The 23,255-nt window shown below is 36.2% G+C and overlaps 1 protein-coding gene across 1 annotated transcript in view; it reads right to left on the bottom strand.

Annotated features, from left to right (window-relative positions):
* Nucleotides 1–23,255, bottom strand: part of Lerp (lysosomal enzyme receptor protein) — a 393,366-nt gene that overhangs the window by 127,315 nt on the left and 242,796 nt on the right. Inside the window, exon 14 of the mRNA XM_075292902.1 lies at nucleotides 18,732–18,799. Coding sequence (XP_075149017.1) covers nucleotides 18,732–18,799 — 68 coding nt within the window. The remainder of the gene's footprint in view (nucleotides 1–18,731; nucleotides 18,800–23,255) is intronic.

Genomic DNA, 23,255 nt, shown 5'->3' with positions numbered 1-23,255 from the left:
TATATCCGAGTCCGAACAGCGTTCCACATTGCAGTGAAACCACTTAGAGAAGCTTTGAAACACTCAGAAATGTCACCAGCATTACTGAGGTGGGATAATCCACCGCTGAAAAACTTTTTGGTGTTCGGTCGAAGCAGGAATCGAACCCACGACCTTGTGTATGCAAGGCGGGCATGCTAACTATTGCACCACGGTGGCTCCCATGTTAAGAGTTTAATACCCCTCTCGACTTTAATCATGCTCATGTTTTCAAACACGTCGCTAAAGTAAATTAGCCATAACATTATTCGTGAGTCACGACATTTTTCGTGAGTCACGATATTTTTCGTAAGTCACGGTATTTTTCGTGAGTCACGACATTTCGTGCGTGAGTGTGCGTGAGTACAGATTTTCCTTTCGTGAGTGTGCGTGAGCGTGAGTAAAATATTACTCACGTGCACACTTCTACTTAAAACCTCCTAACACCGTCTTCTAAATTGTAAATAAGTCCATATGTGGTATATATTAAATTAACAAAATTTTCTATAGAAATAAAATTTTAACAAAATTTTCCATAGAAATACAATTTTGACAAAATTTTCTATAGAAATAAAGTTTTGACCAAATTTTCTATAGAAATGAACATTTAACAAAATTTTCTATAGAAATAAAATTCTGACAAAATTTTCTATAGAAATAAAATTTTAACAAAATTTTCTATAGAAATAAAATTTTGACAACATTTTCTATAGAAATAAAATTTTGGAAGATGATTTTTGGCTCGAGTGCCAACCATAATTATGAACCGATATGGACCAATTTTTGAGTGGTTGGGGATCGGCTATATATAGACCGATATGGACCAATTTTGTTATAGTTGTTAGCGGCCATATACTAACACCGGATCGGATGAATTTTGCTCCTCCAAGAGGCTCCGGAGGTCAAATCTGGAGAACGGTTTATATGGGGACTATATATATTTATGGACCGATATGGACCAATTCTGACAAGGTTGTTAGAGACCATATACCAACACCATGTACCAAATTTCAGCCGGATCGGATGAAATTTGCTTCTCTTTGAGGCTTTGCAAGCAAAATCTGGGGATCGGTTTATATGGGGGCTATATATAATTAAGGACCGATGTGGACCAATTTTTACATGGTTGTTAGAGACCATATACCGACACCATGTACCAAATTTCAGCCGGATCGGATGAAATATGCTTCTCTTGGAGGCTCCGCAAGCCAAATCTGAGGGTCTGTTTATATGGGGGCTATACGTAAAAGTGGACCGATATGGCCCATTTGCAATACAATCCGACCTACATCAATAACAACTACTTGTGCCAAGGACGGACATGCTTAGATCGACTCAGAATTTCACCACGACCCACAATGTATATACTTTATGGGGTCTTAGAGCAATATTTCGATGTGTTACAAACGGAATGACAAAGTTAATATACAAAGTTAATAATATACAATGATATTGAACAAATTTTGAACTTGGATTGGGATGTGCTAGTGACGAGGAATGCGGCGATGATGTGGAAGACATATCTGCAGTGCTTGGGAGGAATTTGGAAGGAATCGTAAAAAGCAATAGATATCGGTCTTCTTGGCAACATACTCGTACTGGTGGATTAGCACGAATGAATGTCGTTTTTTCTTTATAGTTAAGTGATTGGACTTGAAACTGGATATCTTTATATGAAAGAAAATTTTGTTTGACTAAGGTCATCTTGGTTTGAATAATCCTGAAAAATTCTTTGGGTTTAGTGCAATCGTCATTTGTTGACTTTTTGTATACTTTTACGTGAATCAATACATAATTTCTGCGTAAGGTCGAATATGAATTTGGAAATTTAAATTAGTGTGAAGAAAAAAGCTTAAAAACTAAATAATTTAAAATTTCTATCCTAGAATCAAGTATGCACAAGACAAATTTAAAAGAGAATTGAGTCAATTATCCGCTTCTATGGCTTGGAATCAATACAAAAATCACCAAAATTTATCGCTTTCATATTTCCCTTCTTTTCATACCTTCCACCATAGGATGGGGGTATATTAACTTTGTCATTCCGTTTGTAACACATCGAAATGTTGCTCTAAGACCCCATAAAGTATATATATTCTGGGTTGTGGTGAAATTCTGAGTCGATCTAAGCATGTCCGTCCGTCTGTTGAAATCACGCCAACTTCCGAACGAAACAAGCTATCGACTTGAAACTTGGCACAAGTAGTTGTTGATGTAGGTCGGATGGTATTGCAAATGGGCCATATCGGACCACTTTTACGTATAGTCCCCATATAAACCGATGCTCAGATTTGTCTTGCCGAGCCTCTTGGAGGAGCAAAATTCATCCGATCCGGTTGAAATTTGGTACATGTTGTTAGTATATGGTATCTAACAACCATGCAAAAATTGGTCCACATCGGTCCATAATTATATATATAGTCCCCATATAAACCGATCCCCAGATTTGACTTCCGGAGCCTCATGGATGAGCAAAATTCATCCGATTCGGTTAAAATTTGGTACGTGGTGTTAGTAAATATATGGTCTCTAACAACCATGCACGAACTGGTCCATATCGGTCCATAATTATATGTAGCCACATTTATAAACCGATCCCCAGATTTGACCTCCTGAGCCCCTTGGAAAAGCAAAATTCACCCGATCCGGTTGAAATTTGGTACGTGGTGTTAGTATATGGCCTCTAACAATCATGCAAAAATTGGTCTATATCGATCCATAATTATATGTAGCCCTCATTTAAACCGATCCGCGGATTTGACCTCCGGAGCTCGTGGAGGAGAAAAATTCATCTGATCCGCTTGAAATTTGGTACGTGGTTAAATTTGGTACATTGAGCTAGTATATGGCCGCTAACAACCATGCAAAAATTGGTACATATCGCTCTATAGTCTATAGTATGTAGCCGATCCCCAAAAATAATCTACCAAAATTTTATTTCTATACAAAATTTTGTCAACATTTTATTTCTATAGAAATTTTTTCCAAATTTTATTTCTATAGAAAATTTTGCCAAAATTTTATTAATATACAAAATTTTGTCAAGATTTTATTTCAATAGAAAATTTTGTCAAAATTTTGTCAAAATTTTGTGCAATTGAAAGTTTGTCAAAATTTTATTTCTATAGAAAATTTTCAATTTTATTTTTTTTTTTTTTGGAAAATTTTGTCAAACTGAATTATATACGTATTTAATCAGCCTTTTTTATTTTTGTTTAATATATACCCCGTATGGACTAACTTACAATTGAGAAGACGGTGTTAAGGAGTTTTAAGATACCATGCCATCGGCAAGTGATTCGATTGTGGATGACAGTCTTTCGTACAAGTTTCTATGCATTCCATGGTGGAGGGTACATAAGATTCGGCCTGGCCGAACTTACGGCCGTATATACTTGTTTATTTTACTTTGTTGTTACAAACCGTTCTCATTAGAAAAAAAAACATAAAAGATGATGACAAAATTGGAAATTTTAGCGTTTTCTCAATTATTTTAATTGATATAAATTATTAGGTCATCTCATTCCTATGAGATGCCGAAAATAGATTCTGTGCGATTTAATGAAGTCTGGAAATAACGGGAATTTTATAATATTTAGCAAAGGAGCATGGGGAATGGTATAGCCTTTCAGCAAACGAAAACAGTACATGAGCTACATGAAATATGCATTGAATTATTTTTTTTTTTTTTTAAGGAACTAAACAAACAATTTCACTCGGCGGAATTTTTGATTTTCGCCATGGGGACTCAGACTTCCCACCCTCTTAAACCAATATACGCATGTGGCACATTGAAAACGATTTTTTATTTTTTATTTTGAGTACTTGAAGCCCTAGCAGTGAATCCTTTAAGGATTCGTATATATGATGTATTCTTTATGTAAATGGGGAATAGGCTGAATGTCACACATGCTGTTTTCCATTGATGTGTGACTTTAGTGGTGAATATACAAGGATGGCGGGGGGGAGTCCTTTGTAAGTGTAAACAAAAAAAGCGACAATGCTTGTTTTTAGTACTTGAGTAACATAAATGTTATTTTTTTTTTGTTGGTTGTATGCTAAAGAACACCCACGCGCGCACACACACGTATCATCAAAGAATATATTTTTGAACAGAATAATAATAATTTCTTATTTCAAAAAGGGGAAAAAACCCCCCCGAATGCCATACCGAGAATACATTTCGGAATTACTTTCATTTGAACGAGCATTTATGCATGGTTTCACACTTGTCCTGAGACGCCATCGTCAAACACTCATCGTTGCCGTTGTCATACAATGGATTGCTTGGTTTTCTTTCCTGTTAACTTAACACTCCAAATCGATTGTGAATTCGTTTGTGTATGCTCTGACCCCCTCTCCCACTCTCAAGAAACACTCATTGAGCTTGTTATTATTTTACTCTCGCGGTGGTTTTGTTCGGTAGCATAAGAAATCCCACTTAACAGGGTGTTTTCAAAACACTGCAAAGACGCTTTTAATAAACCAGAGGTCGTCTTATTCTTCTCTTGTTGCCGCACTTGTTGTACAGCTGGCAAGGATACGCTCCTATGCCTTTGCGTCGAACTGTGGAATGTCTTTTAAAACCATTGGGTGAAGAGCTTTTCATAATTGCTCAAAACGAAACCATTTCACATGTGCTTAACATTTGAAATTGCTATGGCATCCGAAATTCCACACGATCTGTTATTGAATGGTGCTCAAAAGCATTTTGGTGTGAGTGAGTGAGTGAGCAAGTGATTTGATTTGTATGGCATCGTGCATGTTTTGTTGATTGCACATGTACACGTACACGTACACATGTACATACATATATATGTTATTGTTGTACAAGCAGCATTCGTACACAAAATATGTAGTTGAGAATTTTAATTTTAAATTTAGGGAAATACTTGATTGAAATTCAAGTAACCAAGCAGATGTCGGGTAGACCGATTTAATTAAACTAAATTAGATGTGGAATTACTAATTTAATTAAAAATTGTTTTGTTGTTTTTTTTTTAATACAATTAAATGAAGCACAATTTAATAAAATTTAAACATTTATGATCAAATAGGTAAAATTATATAAAATATTTTTTTTATTGCAAAGTGCGATTTTTTTATCTTTTATTATCTTTTTGGTAACACTGGTTTAAACAGCTGATGCACATTTCGTAATTTGTTTCACTGTCAAGCATCTTCAGTTTGGTGTATAATTTAAACCTTTCGCTGTCAAGCATATGAAGCCATTCCCATTTTCATTTATATTTTAAGTGTTTTTTCCGTGCTAAATAATGAAAATGGAATAAAGCGAGACTCATTACTAAATTCACTATTGTCGATTACTGTGTCGCAGCAGATAATGGGATAAAGTAATTCCACGTATTTTGTTTTCATTTGAGTCACTTCAACATCAAAGTAGGACAAGTATACTCGTGTTGGTTGAGGATCAGTTTGTAAAGGATGCATATAACCGTGCATGACAACGGATGGGTTAACCAAGAATCGTCTACAAATGAAGAAGGAAAAAAGATCCACTTTTTTATCGAAAAATTGTGTTCAGTGGTGAAGCTCATTTTTGGCGCAATGGGTACGTAAATACACAGAATTGTCAATTTTGGAGTGAAGCTCAGTCAGAAGCATTGCAAAAGCTACGAATGCATCCAGATGACAATTTGGAGAAGTTTATGGACTGGTGGCATCATCTGACCGTACTTCTTCAAAGATGATGCGAATTGTAACGTAGCGTAACTATGAATGGTGAGCGCCACCGCATATCGCTATTTTGGAAATAATTATCCATTTTTTGTATGGATAAAGATATCTTTGTATGAAAGTTGAGGTGTTTCCCTCCAAATTTGCAGGTTTTTGGGTCCCTAATGGGTCCAAGGGCTGACCTGTAGATGTTGAAAATTGGTTACCTCGGAGGAATGAAATTGTGTGTTAGCTGCCAAATCTGCAATTATGACCGATTTTCATGACTTCTTTGCTGGATAGAACTTGAAACCCCCTATGTTAGAGCTCGACCGAAGAATCGACTTCGGCACTTGGCGTCAAGAGACCAATTAACCGAATTTGAATTTGTCTCAGTCAAAACAACCAGTACAAATGAAACGCAAAAAAATAACAAAAAAATTCTTTTTGGGGGTATATTAACTTTGTCATTCCGTTTGTAACACATCGAAATATTGCTCTAAGACCCCATAAAGTATATATTCTGGGTCGTGGTGAAATTCTGAGTCGATCTGAGCATGTCCGTCCATCCGTCCGTCTGTTGAAATCACGCTAACTTCCGAACGAAACAAGCTATCGAAACTTGGCACAAGTAGTTGTTATTGATGTAGGTCGGATGGTATTGCAAATGGGCCATATCGGTCCACTTTTACGTATAGCCACCATATAAACGGACCCCCAAATTTGGCTTGCAGACTCTCTAAGAGAAGCAAATTTCATCCGATCCGGCTGAAATTTGGTACATGGTATTAGTATATGGTCTCTAACAACCATGCAAAAATTGGTCCACATCGGTCCATAATTATATATAGCCCCCATATAAACCGATCCCCAGATTTGGCTTGCGGAGCCTCTACGAGAAGAAAATTTCTTCCGATCCGGCTGAAATTTGGTACATGGTGTCAGTATATGGTCTCTAATATCTATGCAAAAATTGGTCCACATCGGTCAATAATTATATATAGCGCCCATATAAACCGATCCCCCGATTTGGCTTTCGGAGCCTCTAAGAGAAGCAAATTTCATCCGATCCGGCTGAAATTTAGTACATGATGTTAGTATAGGGTCTTTAGCAACCATGCAAAAATTGGTCCACATCGGTCCATAATTATATATATATAGTCCCCATATAAACCGATCAACAGATTTGACCTCCGGAGCCTCTTGGAAGACCAAAATTCATCTGATTCAGTTGATATTTGGTACGTGGTGTTAATATATGGCCTCAAACACTCATGCAAAAATTGGTCTAAATCGGTCAATAATTATATATAGGCCCCATATAAACCGACCCCCAGATTTGACCTCCGGAGCCTCTTGGAAGACCAAAATTCATCTGATTCAGTTGATATTTGGTACTTGGTGTTAATATATGGCCTCAAACACCCATGCCAGAATTGGTCGAAATCGGTCCATAATTAACATATATATATATATATAGGCCCCATATAAACCGATCCCCAGATTTGACCTCCGGAGCCCTTGGAAGAGCAAAATTTGTCCGATTCGATTGAAATTTGGTATGTGATGTTAGTATATGGTATCCAACAACCATGCAGGAATTGGTTCATATCAATCCATAATTATATATAACCCCCATATAAATCGATCCCCAGGTTTGACCTCCGGAGCCTTTTGGAGAAGTAAAATTCATCCGATCTGGTTGAAATTTGGTACGTGGTGGTAGTATATGATATTTAACAACCATGCCAAAAATGGTCCATATCAGTCCCGATCCCGATCGATTTGGTTTTGGAGCCTCTTGGAGGAGCAAATTTCATACGAGTCAGTTGAAATTTGGTACATTGTGCTAGTATATGGCCGTTAACAACCATGCCTAACTAGGTCCATATCGGTCTATAGTTATATATAGCCCTCAGATAAATCGATCTCCCATCACACAAAAATTGGTCCATATCAAGTTCATAATTGTATATAGCCCCCATATAAGCGACCCCCATATTTCCATTATGGCTCCCTTCGTACCGTGCAAAAGTCCATATCGATTCGTAATTATTTGTAGACTTACCTACACATACCTTTTTTGTCTAAATACAAGAGCAAAATGTTATTTTTGCATGGTGACCATGTAACATGTTTATCGCAAAAATGTTGTTTTCTCGCCAAACATAACATGTTTTCCGAAAACAGATACATAATTTCCGAGAAAAAAACATGGTTGCGATAAAAATGTTACATGGTCACCATTTAAAAATAACATTTGGCTCTTCAAACATGTTTGAGGAGATCATATTCCTTCTCTGAGTGCACTGACGAAGTCCCCATTTAGGCATTTCACTTGTTACATTAGGGACAAAATTTGGTTAAACAATTTTGATGTACGATATGGTGGCTATAGCGATCGGACAGAAGATAGATAACTTATACTCTCAAACCTAAACACTATAGGAATATTTGAAATATAATGATTGGATCCATATTTCACAAAATGAAGAATAATTATTTGGACGAAAATCATACACAGAAAAAAAAAAATCACGAAAATGTTTCCAATTAAAATTTTAATTGAGTTTTAAAAAATATTCAATTAAAAATTTAATTGCTTCAACAAATTTTTTTAATTGAAACAAAAATCAATCACAAAATGTAATAGTATCAATTAATTTTTTAATTGAATCAATAAATTTTTTAATTGACCTTCAATAAATTTTTTAATTGATACTATCATTTCTGTGATTGAAGACATTATAATTAAAAAGTTAATTGGATCAATTAATTTCGTGATTGAACCAGAAAAAAACTTTTTTGTGTGTACAAATGGGCTAACTTATTAAAAGAAGCAATCCCTATCTTTCCTATTAAAAAATTCGTAATTTTCGCAACGAAAATTGTCAAATCTGCTCTTAAATTTTTCTGTCCTAAAGCCTTTAAAATGATAATTCGCAATATGTGAACAACATTATGCCTACCCTTATATTCTAAACTCAAGGGAATTGGCGTCTGACGTTCAATTTAGAAACAAAGACAAAAAAAAACTATTGATTTGCCTATTCACTGAGTGGTGATAAGAACTCGATGAACTTAACAGCTTTTGATTACGGCCAAATGTCAACTGCAGACGCCTAGATGGCAAAGAGACTTTCTATCGTTTTACGCCACCCAAGAGATCTATCTACATATTGAGAATTTTAAATTTTAGTTAAACCCACAAAGGAGTGGAGTGATAAGATAAGGATATGACAAAACCAGAAGTTTTAACTAAAGTGTGAGTATCTGTGTATATGTGTATGTCAATATTCTTTCATATAGTGGCATATGTTGCGTAAACATTTAAGTATTTAAATATGAAAATCTTATTCTATTTATTTGTTTCTTTGTTTGTATGTTCCGGGTAAGCTCGGAAACGGCTGAATCGATTTACTTGAAATTTTCAGAGAACGTAAAGGGTGCTCTTATGGTGAAAATAGGGTACCTCAGTTTTTGAGATCTGGTTCAGGAAGGGGACCTCTCCATTGCGCGACTTTTTGAAAATTGGACCAAAGTTCTCCGATTTCCTTGAAATTTTCAGGGAAGATTAGGGGTGGTCTCTACACTAAAAAAAAAAAGTTTACTTGGATCCAAAGATTTTGACCTTCCTTTAAGGATTTTGGTATAGATTCCGAGCCAAAGATGCGGCTTCTTTAAAATAAAGACATTTTTAGGGACATCCCTGGCTTTAAATCTAGGATCGATGAAATTAGAATTGGATACAGATCTCTTTCATCGAATTTTTATACTCTGTTTGCGATATATTAATAAAGTATTAACCCAGATATGCCGACGGGCCGTTATAATCTATAGCACACCAACAAGTAGATTAGAAAATGTAAAGCACTGTAAACGCAGAAACCTGAACATAACAGGTGTACTACATGTAGTACGGTCGGCATATCTGGGTTAATGTACAAACAAATTCCAGTTTCAAAATACAAATTATGCCAAGTACTTCAAAGTAAAAACTGTTTTCTTAATGCTAAAAAAACTTTAAACCAAAGATGCAAATCCTTAAAATAAGTCTTAGCATATATTTGAAGCATTTTTATCTTAAATTTAAAAATTCAATATGTCAGTTGAGTTAAAAGCGATTTCTTTAAATTAAAAATGTTTTTCGCTATTTTAAGGAACATTTGCCTTACTTCAAAGATCTACAACTTCAACAGAGGGACGCAAAATTTCAAGATTTGTGTTCTGAATTGAACGAAAGATTTTTTTGAAGCAAGGATTATAAACTTTCTTTTAATTAAAATGTCATTATTTTAAAGAATTTTGTCCTTAGCATTGCGTAAATTTTGAGTCCTAAAATTTATGCTGCATAATCTTCCATATTAGGTCAATATTTTTTTCAGTACAGGCAAAGATCCGCTACTTTATTATTTGATATTTTGTCAAGGAGGGGACCTGCCCTTAGTCCGACTTATTTTATAACACTAGTTTACACTGAAAATTTACACTTGATGAGAGTCGACTTTTCTTATTCAACTTTTTCGAGTTCAGCAGATCAAAATACATAAGAAAAGTTGCCTCTCATAAAGAGTACATGAAATTTTTTTTTGTAAACTAGTGTAAGTGCAGTGATTTTTCCTATTCACTTGAAATTTACTGAGGACTTGGGGGAGGTTATGGAATAAATATGGGGTACATTATATTCTGATATTTGGACGTGGAGGGGAGCCTGCCCTTGTCCGACTTTTAAAGCCCCCAATGACTTAGTTGACATTTTCAGAGAACGTAGATGGTGACCATGTCGTAAAAAATAGGGTACCCCATTTTTTGATATCTGGTTGGGGAGTAGGACCTCCCCCTTGCCCGACTTTTTGAAAATTGAACTTAAGTTCATCGATTTGATTGAAATTTTCAGGGCTGGGGTTGGCATCTAGACAAAAATCCGCTACATTAGTTTTCGATATTTGGTCGGAGAGGGAGACCTTTTCCCGAACTTTTTCAAAGTACAGTAAAAAAATTTAATTTAATTTTAAGCAATAATAATGATTGAGAAAGAAACCACCAATAACAAAACTTCTCCGATTTACTTGAAATTTAAAGGTTAGGGGCTATGACGTTAATATGGGGTACCTCATTTTTAATGTTTGGATGGGGGAGGTCTCCCTTCTCCTTGCCCGACATTTTGAAAATTGGGCCAAAGTTCTCCGATTTGCTGGAAATTTTCAGGAAGGGTTAAGGTGGCGTCTGGACAAATATCCCCTTTTTTCGACATTTTAAAACCTAAAGAAAAGTTCTCTGACTTTTTTTTTAAATTACAGAAAAGATTGGAAAGTTCTCTGAACAAAACCCCTTAACTTTTTTTCAATATTTGATCGGGGAAGTGGATGTCCTTTTTTTAACCCTCTAATGCCCCAATTTTTTTGTATGCTGATTAAATATTCAATGTTAACGACACAAAAGCAAGAAAACTAATCAAGAAAAATGTATACGGTAAAATTCAGTAAATCCTGCAAAGGCTCTTGAACAGGTTCAACTAAGTTTTCTTTTTATTTTATTCATTTTTGTTGTCTTAAGGTGTGTTTTACTAAAAGCTTCCTTATTTAATGTTAAATAATAGAGCAAAATCCAAAATATTTTGTTTTATTTGAAATTTACAGGGAACTTGGGAGAAGGTGAGTAAATGAAATGGGGTACGTGATTTTTCGATATCTGGTGGAGGATGTACACATCATCTTTGTTCTATTTTCTGCGACAATTTAAAGTTTTCTGATATTCTTGAAATGTACTGGGAAGGTAGAGGATGGTCCTTTAAGGGAACTAAATATTAAATTTTTTGATATTTGCCTGGGATGGGGCGCTCCTTTCCGTTTATTGACAGACAACATAGATGGTGCTTCATTTCCCGGTAGATATTCGGAAAGGCATCGTTCCTGTAACCCACATTCTAAAAAAATGTTATGATTTTATTTGGATTCCACACAGGAGGAAGAAAAAGTTGTACTTAATTTGTTGTTTCAGTAAAGGACCTACTCTTTAAAAGAGATATCCGGTTTATTTTTTGGTTGATAAATTGATGAAATTTTGATTATTGAATTGATTATATTATTATTCGCAGAAATTTAAATACACTATACGTGAAACATTTCCATTAGTGAAATCCCTCTTAACCATAAGCGTCAATTCTGCTGAACAACTAAAAATGTTATGGGTAACACCAATTCAAGAATAAAAGATGAAAGAAAAATGTTGTGTTCACCGGGAACCATGTATCGTACGTGGGCTTTATTTTCTTCCTTAACCTAAAAAAATCAGTCATCATTGCAATTATGTGAATTTTGCAAATAACTACAAATCCTTTGGATTTTTTTTATTATCTTATCCTTTGAAATATTCTGTGAAGGATATAGTTCTTCCCTAAAAATGAGATATTTTTTTACCAAATAATCTCTCAGTTAAAAAAAAAATCAGGAAGGCGCAGCGAAGCGGGCCGGGTTATTCAAGTTGTGATCTTGGATCATCTCCAATAAATTTTACTTGGGCTTGTCATAGGAGGAACAACTTAATTAATTTCATGATCATAATGATTGAAGACAAAAAAAAAATTTATCGGTGCGCAAATTAAACTAAATTGTATCTAACGATAATTTACTGATATTTGATTTATTTTTTTTTTTTTTAATACACATAAGTTAAATTTGGCATTAGTTTAATATCTGACTTTTTTCTGTGTAATAAAATCATAATAATTATTAATCCAAACTAAAGAAAAGCTAATTGATATTGAGCAGAAATATATCTATGAAAAAAATGGAATTTTTGTTATTGAATAGCAAGCTACAATTATGAAAAATAAACAGAAAGATTTTTTTGTTTTCATTTAAATGAATGCCTTTCCAATTAAATACATTTATAAAGTCTTATTTACAATGCTGTTGATAGAAATATTTTCATAACTAATGGCTTCATTTAACCTTTTCTTATGCAAATAAAGCAAACTATATCTTTATGTGATCATTTGTATAAGTTAATAAAAATATTTTTCACTCAATTTAACTCTAAACTTTATATGATATGCCAAGGGTAGAATACATGAAAACGCTTTTTACTAATAGGCAAAAACATATACACATTTACGTTGATTATTTTTTTATATTGATACGAACGTCAGACATTATGCTAAGGCGTAATTTAGAAACCCAGCAAAAACTAGGTAACCACATCTCATTACAATTGACATTACCAGGAGTAAAGCTGTCATTACACGTTGCATTACATTGCGGTAATTCTGAGAATTTTTCCGTTAAGAAATATTTCATAATAATTGTGTTTAATGACATTGTCATATTATGTTTTAAATAAATGCTTTCTTATACCTCATTCACATTACACTTTCAAAATGCGCTTAAACTAAATTTCAAATGCCATTTGCCTTATAAAAAAGAGACTTAAAATTCACTTTTAGTAGATTCGAACCTAATGTGAATTGGCTATTGGATATATTATAACGTAATTCACGAATCCAACTCCCTTAAACAACCTACATTTATTTCTATTTTAAGTGTGAAATTAATTTGCGTGTAATCTTATTTAGATTATTTATTAGATTTTTTGTTTATTTATACAATATTCGTTTCTATTCAAGTAGTTCTCCTATTACAACATCACTCGCCTTATTTTGATCCATTGTAATCGGCGATAGAAATCAATATTTTCGAGATTTGGTTGGCTGAGACAATGTGGCTATTTTGCAAACTTTGGTGTATCTACGAATAAGTCATTAGATATTAGGTGATTATATGCTTTAAATGCACTACTTATTTTATGGCCGAAAGTATGCCTGGGGAGAAGTACTTTCCTTCTAGGACATGCGTATGTAAATGTAATCCGAAGCGATGCCAATTAATAAGAGGTTATTAATTTTTAAATAGGCTTACCTACAAAATTACCGGGTAATGAGAGTTTTTGCTGGGAATATATTCCTTTTTAATTTTATGTGAGAAATGATAAAGATTATGATATCTAAATTTTAGTTTCAGTATTAACGACATTTTTTTATACCCTCCACCATAGGATGGGGGTATATTAAGTCATTCCGTTTGTAACACATCGAAATATTGCTCTACGACCCCATAAAGTATATATATTCTGGGTCGTGGTGAAATTCTGAGTCGATCTGAGCATGTCCGTCCGTCCGCCCGTCCGTCCGTCTGTTGAAATCACGCTAACTTCCGAACGAAACAAGATATCGACTTGAAACTTGGCACAAGTAGTTGTTATTGATGTAGGTCGGATGGTATTGCAAATGGGCCATATCGGTCGACTTTTACGTATAGCCCCCATATAAACGGACCCCCTAATTTGGCTTGCAGACCCTCTAAGAGAAACAAATTTCATCCGATCCGGCTGAAATTTGGTACAGGGTGTTAGTATATGGTCTCTAAAAACCATGCAAAAATTGGTCCACATCGGTCCATAATTATATATAGCCCCCATATAAACCGATCCCCCGATTTGGCTTTCGGAGTCCCTAAGAGAAGCAAATTTCATCCGATCCGGCTGAAATTTGGTACATGGTGTTAGTATATGGTTTTTTAACAACCATGCAAAAATTGGTCCACATCGGTCCATAATTATATATAGCCCCCATATAAACCGATCCCCAGATTTGGCTTGCGTAGCCTCTAAGAGAAGAAAATTTCATCCGATCGGGCTGAAATTTGGTACATGGTGTTAGTATATGGTCTCTAATGACCATGCAAAAATTGGTCCACATCAGTCCATAATTATATATAGCCCCCATATAAACCGATCCCCCGATTTGGCTTTCGGAGCCCCTAAGAGAAGCAAATTTCATCCGATCCGGCTGAAATTTTGTACATGGTGTTAGTATATGGTTTTTTAACAACCATGCAAAAATTGGTCCACATCGGTCCATAATTATATATAGCCCCCATATAAACCGATCCCCAGATTTGGCTTGCGTAGCCTCTAAGAGAAGAAAATTTCATCCGATCGGGCTGAAATTTGGTACATGGTGTTAGTATATGGTCTCTAATGACCATGCAAAAATTGGTCCACATCGGTTCATAATTATATATAGCCCCCATATAAACCGATCACCAGATTTGACCTCCGGAGCCTCATGGAAAACAAAATTCATCTGATTCTGTTGATATTTGGTACGTGGTGTTAGTATATGGTTTTTTAACAACCATGCAAAAATTGGTCCACATCGGTCCATAATTATATATAGCCCCCATATAAACCGATCCCCAGATTTGGCTTGCGGAGCCTCTAAGAGAAGAAAATTTCATCCGATCTGGCTGAAATTTGGTATATAGTGTTAGTATATGGTCTCTAATGACCACGCAAAAATTGGTCCCCATCGGTTCATAATTATATATAGCCCCCATATAAACCGATCACCAGATTTGACCTCCGGAGCCTCATGGAAAACAAAATTCATCTGATTCAGTTATTTGGTACGTGGTGTTAATATATGGCCTCAAACACCCATGCCAGAATTGGTCGAAATCGGTCCATAATTATATATATATATATATAATTATGAAACCGATCCCCAGATTTGACCCCCGGAGCGCCTTGGAAGAGCAAAATTTGTCCGTTTCGATTGAAATTTTGAACGTGATGTTAGTATATGGTATCCAACAACCATGCAGGAATTGGTTCATATCAGTCCATAATTATATATATCCCCCATATAAACCGATCCCCAGGTTTGACCTCCGGAGCCTTTTGGAGTAGCAAAATTCATGCGATCTGGTTGAAATTTGGTACGTGGTGGTGGTATATGATATTTAACAACCATGCCAAAAGTGGTCCATATCAGTCCCGATCCCGTGATTTGGTTTTGGAGCCTCTTGGAGGAGAAAATTTCATCCGAGTCAGTTGAAATTTGGTACATTGTGCTAGTATATGGGCCTTAACAACCATGCCTAACTAGGTCCATATCGGTCTACAGTTATATATAGCCCTCAGATAAATCGATCCCCAATCACACAAAAATTGGTCCATATCAAGTTCATATTTGTATATAGCTCCCATATAATCGACCCTCATATTTCCATTCTGGCTCCCTATGTACCGTGCAAAAGTCCATATCGATTCGTAACTATTTGTAGACTTACCTACACATACCTTTGTCAGGACCAACATTTTAGAAAAAATATCGACTTTTTGGATGCACTAGACTTGCTTAAACGTTTATCAAACGATATTTTTATACCCACCACCATAGAATGGTGACGGGGGTATAATAAGTTTGTCATTCCGTTTGTAACGCATCGAAATATCGATTTCCGACTATATAAAGTATATATATTCTTGATCAGGGAGAAATTCTAAGACGATATAACGATGTCCGTCTGTCCGTCTGTCTGTCTGTCTGTCTGTCTGTTGTAATCACGCTACGGTCTTCAATAATGAAGCAATCGTGCTGAAATTTTGCACAAACTCGTCTTTTGTCTGCAGGCAGGTCAAGTTCGAAGATGGGCTATATCGGTCCAGGTTTTGATATAGTCCCCATATAAACCGACCTCCCGATTTGGGGTCTTGGGCTTATAGAAATAGTAGTTTTTATCCAATTTGCATGCAATTTGAAATCTAGAGGTATTTTATGCCCGTAAAGAGGTGTGCCAAAAATGGTGAGTATCGGTCCATGTTTTGGTATAGCCCCCATATAGACCGATCTCCCGATTTTACTTCTTGGGCTTATAGAAACCGCAGTTTTTATTCAATTTACCTGAAATTGGAAATCAAGAGGTATTGTAGGACCACAAATACGTGTGCCAAAAATTGTGGGTATCGGTCCATGTTTTGGTATGGTCCCCATATAAAACGACCTCCCGATTTGGGGTCTTGGGCTTATAGGAACCGTAGTTTTTATCAAATTTGTCTGAAATTGGAAACCTAGAGGTATTTTAGGGCCATAAAGAGGTGTGCCGAAAATGGTGAGTATCGGTCCATATTTTGGTATAGCCCCCATATAGACCGATTTCCCGAGTTTACTTCTTGGGCTTCTAGAATCCGAAGTTTTTATTCAATTTACCTGAAATTGGAAATCTAGAGGTATTGTAGGACCACAAATACGTGTGCCGAAAACTGTGAGTATCGGTCCATATTTTGGTATAGCCCCCTTATAGACCGATCTCCCGATTTTACTTCTTGGGCTTATAGAACCAGCAGTTTTTATTCAATTTACCTGAAATTGTAAATCTAGAGGTATTATAGGACCACAAATACGTGTGCTAAAAATTGTGTGTATCGGTCCATATTTTGGTATAGCCCCCATATAGACCGATCTCCCGATTTTACTTCTTGGGCTTATAGAAACCGCAGTATTTATTCAATTTACCTGAAATTGGGAATCTAGAGGTATTGTAGGACCACAAATACGTGTGCCAAAAATTGTTAGTATCGGTTCATGTTTTGGTATGGTCCCCATATAAAACGACCTCCCGATTTGGGTCTTGGGTTTATAGAAACCGTAGTTTTTATCCAATTTGTCTGAAATTGGAAATCTAGAGGTATTTTAGGACCATAAAGAGGTGTGCCGAAAATGGTGAGTATCGGCCCATATTTTGGTATATCCCCCATATAGACCGATTTCCCGATTTTACTTCTTGGGCTTCTAGAAACCGTAGTTTTTATCTGATTTGCCTGAAATTGTAAATATTCTGGTATTTTAGGCTCACAAAAACTTGCATCGGATTAAGTTTTTATCGGTCCATTTGGTAATGCCTCCATATAGACCGACTTCACTTCTTGAGGGTGTAGAAGGCGCACTGATCATGAAAATTGCTTGAAACTCAATGTAAAATTTCCAGATTTTACTTCTACAGATTTAAGATTTCAAATCAAGACGTTATTTTATAATTTTCTTGCACACTTACAAGAGATGTTAATGATTCCTCTAAAACTCAAACAAAAATGGTTCTTATAAATCCAGAATCTGATATAGTCCTCATAGTTGAAATCTTTAAATTTATCTTCGAGAAGTGTCCTCAAGTCCTCAAGCCCTCCTGAAATTTCAAAGGAAACCCTAATATTTGGTTCATGGTGGTGGGTATTTAAGATTCGGCCCGGCCGAACTTACTGCTGTATATACTTGTTCGGTAATAGCGTAGGCGAAAGCCTAAATTTTTCTGTCATGCAGATATTCAGCCTTTCCTCTTTTTGGATGCACTAGACAAACTCCTGCGTTTATCAAGCGATATTTTTCGTCAATAGAGTACGCAAAAACGTATATATGCCGGGATTGGGCAACCCTAGTGTTGCAATTTGCCAACGGACAGCACTATCGTAAAACTTGACTTTTTTGAGGTTATACGTACTCAGACCCTTTTGACATAGGAGCACTATTTTTTGAGAGGTCAACAACTTTCGACGCCCGAAGAAGCGGGAGTTGCGTTCAGAATGCATGTCTTGGAAATACCTCAATCGGAGTAGCGCAAGTGCTTCGATAATTGGTTCAAACGCATTCAAAAGTATATAGATCCTAATGGGGAATATTTTGAAAAACAGTAAAGCGGCTTTCAATGATAAATATTTGTTTTTTTTTTGGTTCTCTAATCCCGAAATATAAAAAGCAACAGCGGTTTTGGCGATTTCGGCAATAGTTTCACTATTTTTTAGAAAAAAGTATATGGCAACACTGATCACATGTCTTAATGGTCACAAAAGTTAATGTTTCCAATTAAGATAATAAAATTTAAATTTCACTACACTTAAAAAACCACACACACACACATAAAATATTATAGCAAAGAGTTAGTATCTCTCGTTAGCCATTAAAATAGTGAGGCTTAAATAAATGTACCCAGACCACACATTTCAAACCTATCTGTAGGTTATGCATAACAAAGTTTTCTTTTTTATCTTCACATAAGGATTTAAAAATCAAGTCATGTCCTTACAACATATATTTTGTGTTTTTTTTAGATACAAGACAAACTTTTCAAATACCAAAGTATGAACAAATGTTCAATGTCATCATCCTTTAAGTTGAATATAAAAATTTATGTTCAAGTACTTACCTCACTAAACGATGTTGAAGACTCTGTAATACTGCTACAAATTAAACGCATTTGTACATTGATAATACCTGAAAAGAATGATAAAAAGAAGAAAAGAAGAACATTTTAAGGATGAGTTATAAGGAGATATGAATTCAGGCAAATAGGTTTTGGAAGTGTATAAAAAAAACGAAAAGAGTGGCCGAGGAAATGTCTAACTTTAGAAATATAGTATAAAAAATCCTCAGTAGACAACTCAAATAAAAACCTAACATTAAAAAAAAGGTTAAATGGTTGTGGTATCTTAAAAAAATCCTACTACTTACAATACTAAAAAAAATACCTTGTGGCAAATTTGAAGAAGTTCTGTAAAGTATTGGAAATATTTTTCACTAATTTGTCTAAAAGGAATGCTGACACACTATGTTATACTGGCAAAGTGGCTGAGCAGTAATGTTCAAACAAATGTCTATCCTTAGTCCGACAACCTGCAATAAAATCTTTAAACTCGCTATTCCTCAGACTGCCGCAAATCTCTCAATGAGATAGCTGAGTAGTACAATAATCACCTAATATTAGTGGCTGGCTACAGAATTATACTAGGGAACCTCAATGCGGATGAGTTAGGGGGGGACCTGAAATCTGTTGGTATGCCTCTGACTACCTGCAAGCCCTTATTGTGTGATGGCGAATTGCGAGGGTTGCTACGACACCAAGCTAATTTAAACCGATATGCTAAAAGGAGATACGGTCAAAATTTGGTCAATATAAACTTGACGTATTTCTTTCAATTTTGCATTTAAAAAACCTGAACACCCCTCATTTTGAAGGTGTGTGTGTGTAGAATGTTGCTCCTATTTTGATTTTGGAATTCACTCTTCAGTTGTCAAAATGCCGTCCAAGCAAGAAGAAGAGCAGCGTATCAAAATTTTGCTCGAGCATCGCGAAAATCCGAGCTACTCGCACGCAAAGCTGGCAAAATCGCTAAAAGTTGCCAAATCAACCGTTACAAATGTAATTAAAGTGTTTGGGGAACGTTTGTCGACAGCCAGGAAGTCTGGATCGGGGGGAAATCGAAAACCGGAAGCCGCTGAGACGACAAAGAGAGTTGCCAGTAGTTTCAAGCGAAACCCTAACATCTCTCTCCGAGATGCCGCAAATAAGCTGGGTGTATCGTCTACAACCGTGCATCGAGCCGGACTATCGACTTACAAGAAGGTAGTGACTCCAAATCGCGATGATAAACAAAATACGACGGCCAAAGCGCGATCCCGGAGGCTGTACACGACGATGCTGACGAAGTTTGACTGCGTGGTAATGGACGACGAAACCTACGTCAAAGCCGACTACATGCAGCTTCCAGGACAGGTGTTTTATACGGCAAAAGGAAGGGGAAAGGTAGCACATATTTTCAAGCACATAAAACTGTCAAAGTTCGCAAAGAAATATCTGGTTTGGCAAGCCATCTGTACCTGTGGCTTGAAAAGCAGCAATTTCATAGCTTCCGGGACTGTCAACCAAGAATTTTACGTGAAAGAGTGTTTGAATAAACGTCTGCTGCCTTTCCTGAAGAAACACGGTTGTTCCGTACTGTTTTGGCCGGATTTGGTATCTTGCCATTACGGTCAAAAGGCCATGGAGTGGTACGCCGCCAACAACGTGCAGGTGGTTCCCAAGGACAAGAACCCTCCCAACACGCCAGAGCTCCGCCCAATTGAGAAATACTGGGCTATTGTCAAGCGGAACCTAAAGAAGACCAAAAAAACTGCTAAGGACGAGCAGCAGTTCAAGACAAACTGGCTTTCTGCGGCGAAGAAGGTGGACAAGGTGGCTGTACAAAATCTGACGGCAGGTGTCAAGCGTGAGGCCCGGCAACTCGGATTTGGAAAAGCGAAAGCCTAACTGAATATTTTTCCTGAATTTTATACTAATTGAACTTGAAAAGGAAATTTAATTTGATTTTTTAAATAAACGATTTCACCGATTTACACGCGTTTTCCCTTGACCAAATTTTGACCGTATCACCCTTTAATGTTTTCAAGACTTCAGATATCGCACCTGATATCTGTAATAACGGATGGCTGCCTGATATTCGAGTTTGCAAAAACTATTGGCGTGAAGTATAATCACTCTCCCAAGGCGGCCGATTGACCCGATGGATCCAACTCACCTGCATCGGATTTGCATCCCGGGGAGCGTTCAGCGTTTGCTTTTGGTCTGAGCCGGGATAGAGAGAAACCCCAGACCATGTTACCGTTCAGTCTATCGAAGCCAGATTCTCCAACTAAGAGGTACTTAACAAATTTCCTCTAGAAATAAAGTTTTGACAAAATTTCCTCTAGAAATAAAATTTTGACAAAATTTCCTCTAGAAATAAAGTTTTGACAAAATTTCCTCTAGAAATAAAATTTTGACAAAATTTACTCTAGAAATAAAATTTTGACAAAATTTCCTCTAGAAATAAAGTTTTGACAAAATTTTCTATAGAAATAAAATGTTGACAAAATTTTCTATAGAAATAAAATTTTGACAAAATTTTCTATAGAAATAAAATTTTGACAAAATTTTCTATAGAAATAAAATTTTGACAAAATTTTCTATAGAAATAAAATTTTGACAAAATTTTCTATAGAAATAAAATTTTGACAACATTTTCTATAGAAATAAAATTTTGACAAAATTTTCTATAGAAATAAAATTTTGACAAAATTTTCTATAGAAATAAAATGTTGAGAAAATTTTCTATAGAAATACAATTTTGACATAATTTTCACCATCGTTCCGTTTCGGTAAGATGTAACCGGTGCATGGGGTGGGTGTACTTCCGGAACTATCATCGCTATGCTATGCCAACGACATCAGACTACGCGATCTCTCCCACACAACAACATTCTCTGTCGCAGCATTTAACTCCCAATGTTGTTGTACCACTTGCGGAAAGTACATCGTTTTTGATACTTAATTACAACGGCCTCCGAGGTAAGATTAGTGAGATTAAAGACATTATGAATCGGAAGAGCATCAGGATCGCTGTGATCCAAGAGACAAATGTGAATGACACCTGCGCCATTGTGATGGATACAATGTGCTACGTAAGGATCGCACAAGAAGTGGAGGTGGTGGCTTTCATTCATACAGCTATACCAATACTAGGAATGTATGGGGATAGCTGTCAAGTAACAGGTTGGCTGATAAGTCCCCGGTCTGACACATAGATGGCGTCGCTAGTATTAAATGCATATTATTTTTATTTATATATTTATTTTTATCATTTGATGGTTGGTACCATCAAATGATTCGTGTCAAAAGTTGACGTCTGTAAGTCAATTAGTTTGTGAGATAGAGCGTCTTTATGAAGCAACTTTTGTTATTGTGCAAAAATATGGAAAAAAGGAATTTCGTGTTTTGATAAAATACTGTTTTCTGAAGGGCAAAAATACGGTGGAAGCAAAAACTTGGCTTGATAGGGAGTCTCCGGACTCTTCCCCAGGGAAATCAACAATAATTGATTGGTATGCAAAATTCAAGCGTGGTGAAATGAGCACGGAGGACGGTGAACTCAGTGGACGCCCGAAAGAGGTGGTTACCGACGAAAACATAAAAAAAATCCACAAAATTGTTTTGAATTACCGTAAAATGAAGTTGATCGAGATAGCAGAGGCCTTAAAGATATCAAAGCAACGTGTTGGTCATATCATTTATCACTATTTGGATATGCGGAAGCACTGTGTAAAATGGGTGCCGCGCGAGCTCACATTTGACCAAAAACAACAACGTGTTGATGATTCTGAGAGGTGTTTGCAGCTGTTAACTCGTAATACACCCGAGTTTTTCCGTCGATATGTGACAATGGATGAAACATGACTCCATCACTACACTCCTGAGTCCAATCGACTGTCGGCTGAGTGGACAGCGACTGGTGAACCGTCTCCGAAGCGTGGAAAGACTCAAAAGTCCGCTGGCAAAGTATTGGCCTCTGTTTTTTGAGATGCGCATGGAATAATTTTTATCGATTATCTTGAGAAGGGAAAAACCATCAACAGTGACTATTATATGGCGTTATTGGAGCGTTGGAAGGTCGAAATCTCGGCAAAACGGCCCCATATGAAGAAGAAAAAAGTGTTGTTCCACCAAGACAACACACCGTGCCACAAGTCATTGAGAACGATGGCAAAAATTCATGAATTGGGCTTCGAATTGTTTCCCCACCCACCGTATTCTCCAGATCTGGCCCCCAGCAACTTCTTCTTGTTCTCAGACCTCAAAAGGATGGTATCAAAAAATTGGAAGGTCGTTATAATCGTTGTATCGCTCTTGAAGGGAACTATGTTGAATAATAAAAACGAATTTTGACAAAAAAAAAATGTGTTTTTCTTTGTTAGACCGGGGACTTAGCAGCCAAACTGTTATGGTGCTGCCTAGATGGAGACATACAACGTTTATATACTGCCGGTTGGTCGCTATGCTCCAGTTTATAGTCCAAACATGGAAAACGCCAATTGGGAAGGCTTCGGAGAATCACCGCTTCAGTGAGCTCAGAGGGTA

This window comes from Haematobia irritans, chromosome 1, assembly GCF_050003625.1.
Source record: "Haematobia irritans isolate KBUSLIRL chromosome 1, ASM5000362v1, whole genome shotgun sequence".
In the NCBI taxonomy this organism is placed as follows: Eukaryota; Metazoa; Arthropoda; class Insecta; order Diptera; family Muscidae; genus Haematobia; species Haematobia irritans.
This window is presented reverse-complemented; position numbering and strand designations above follow the sequence as displayed.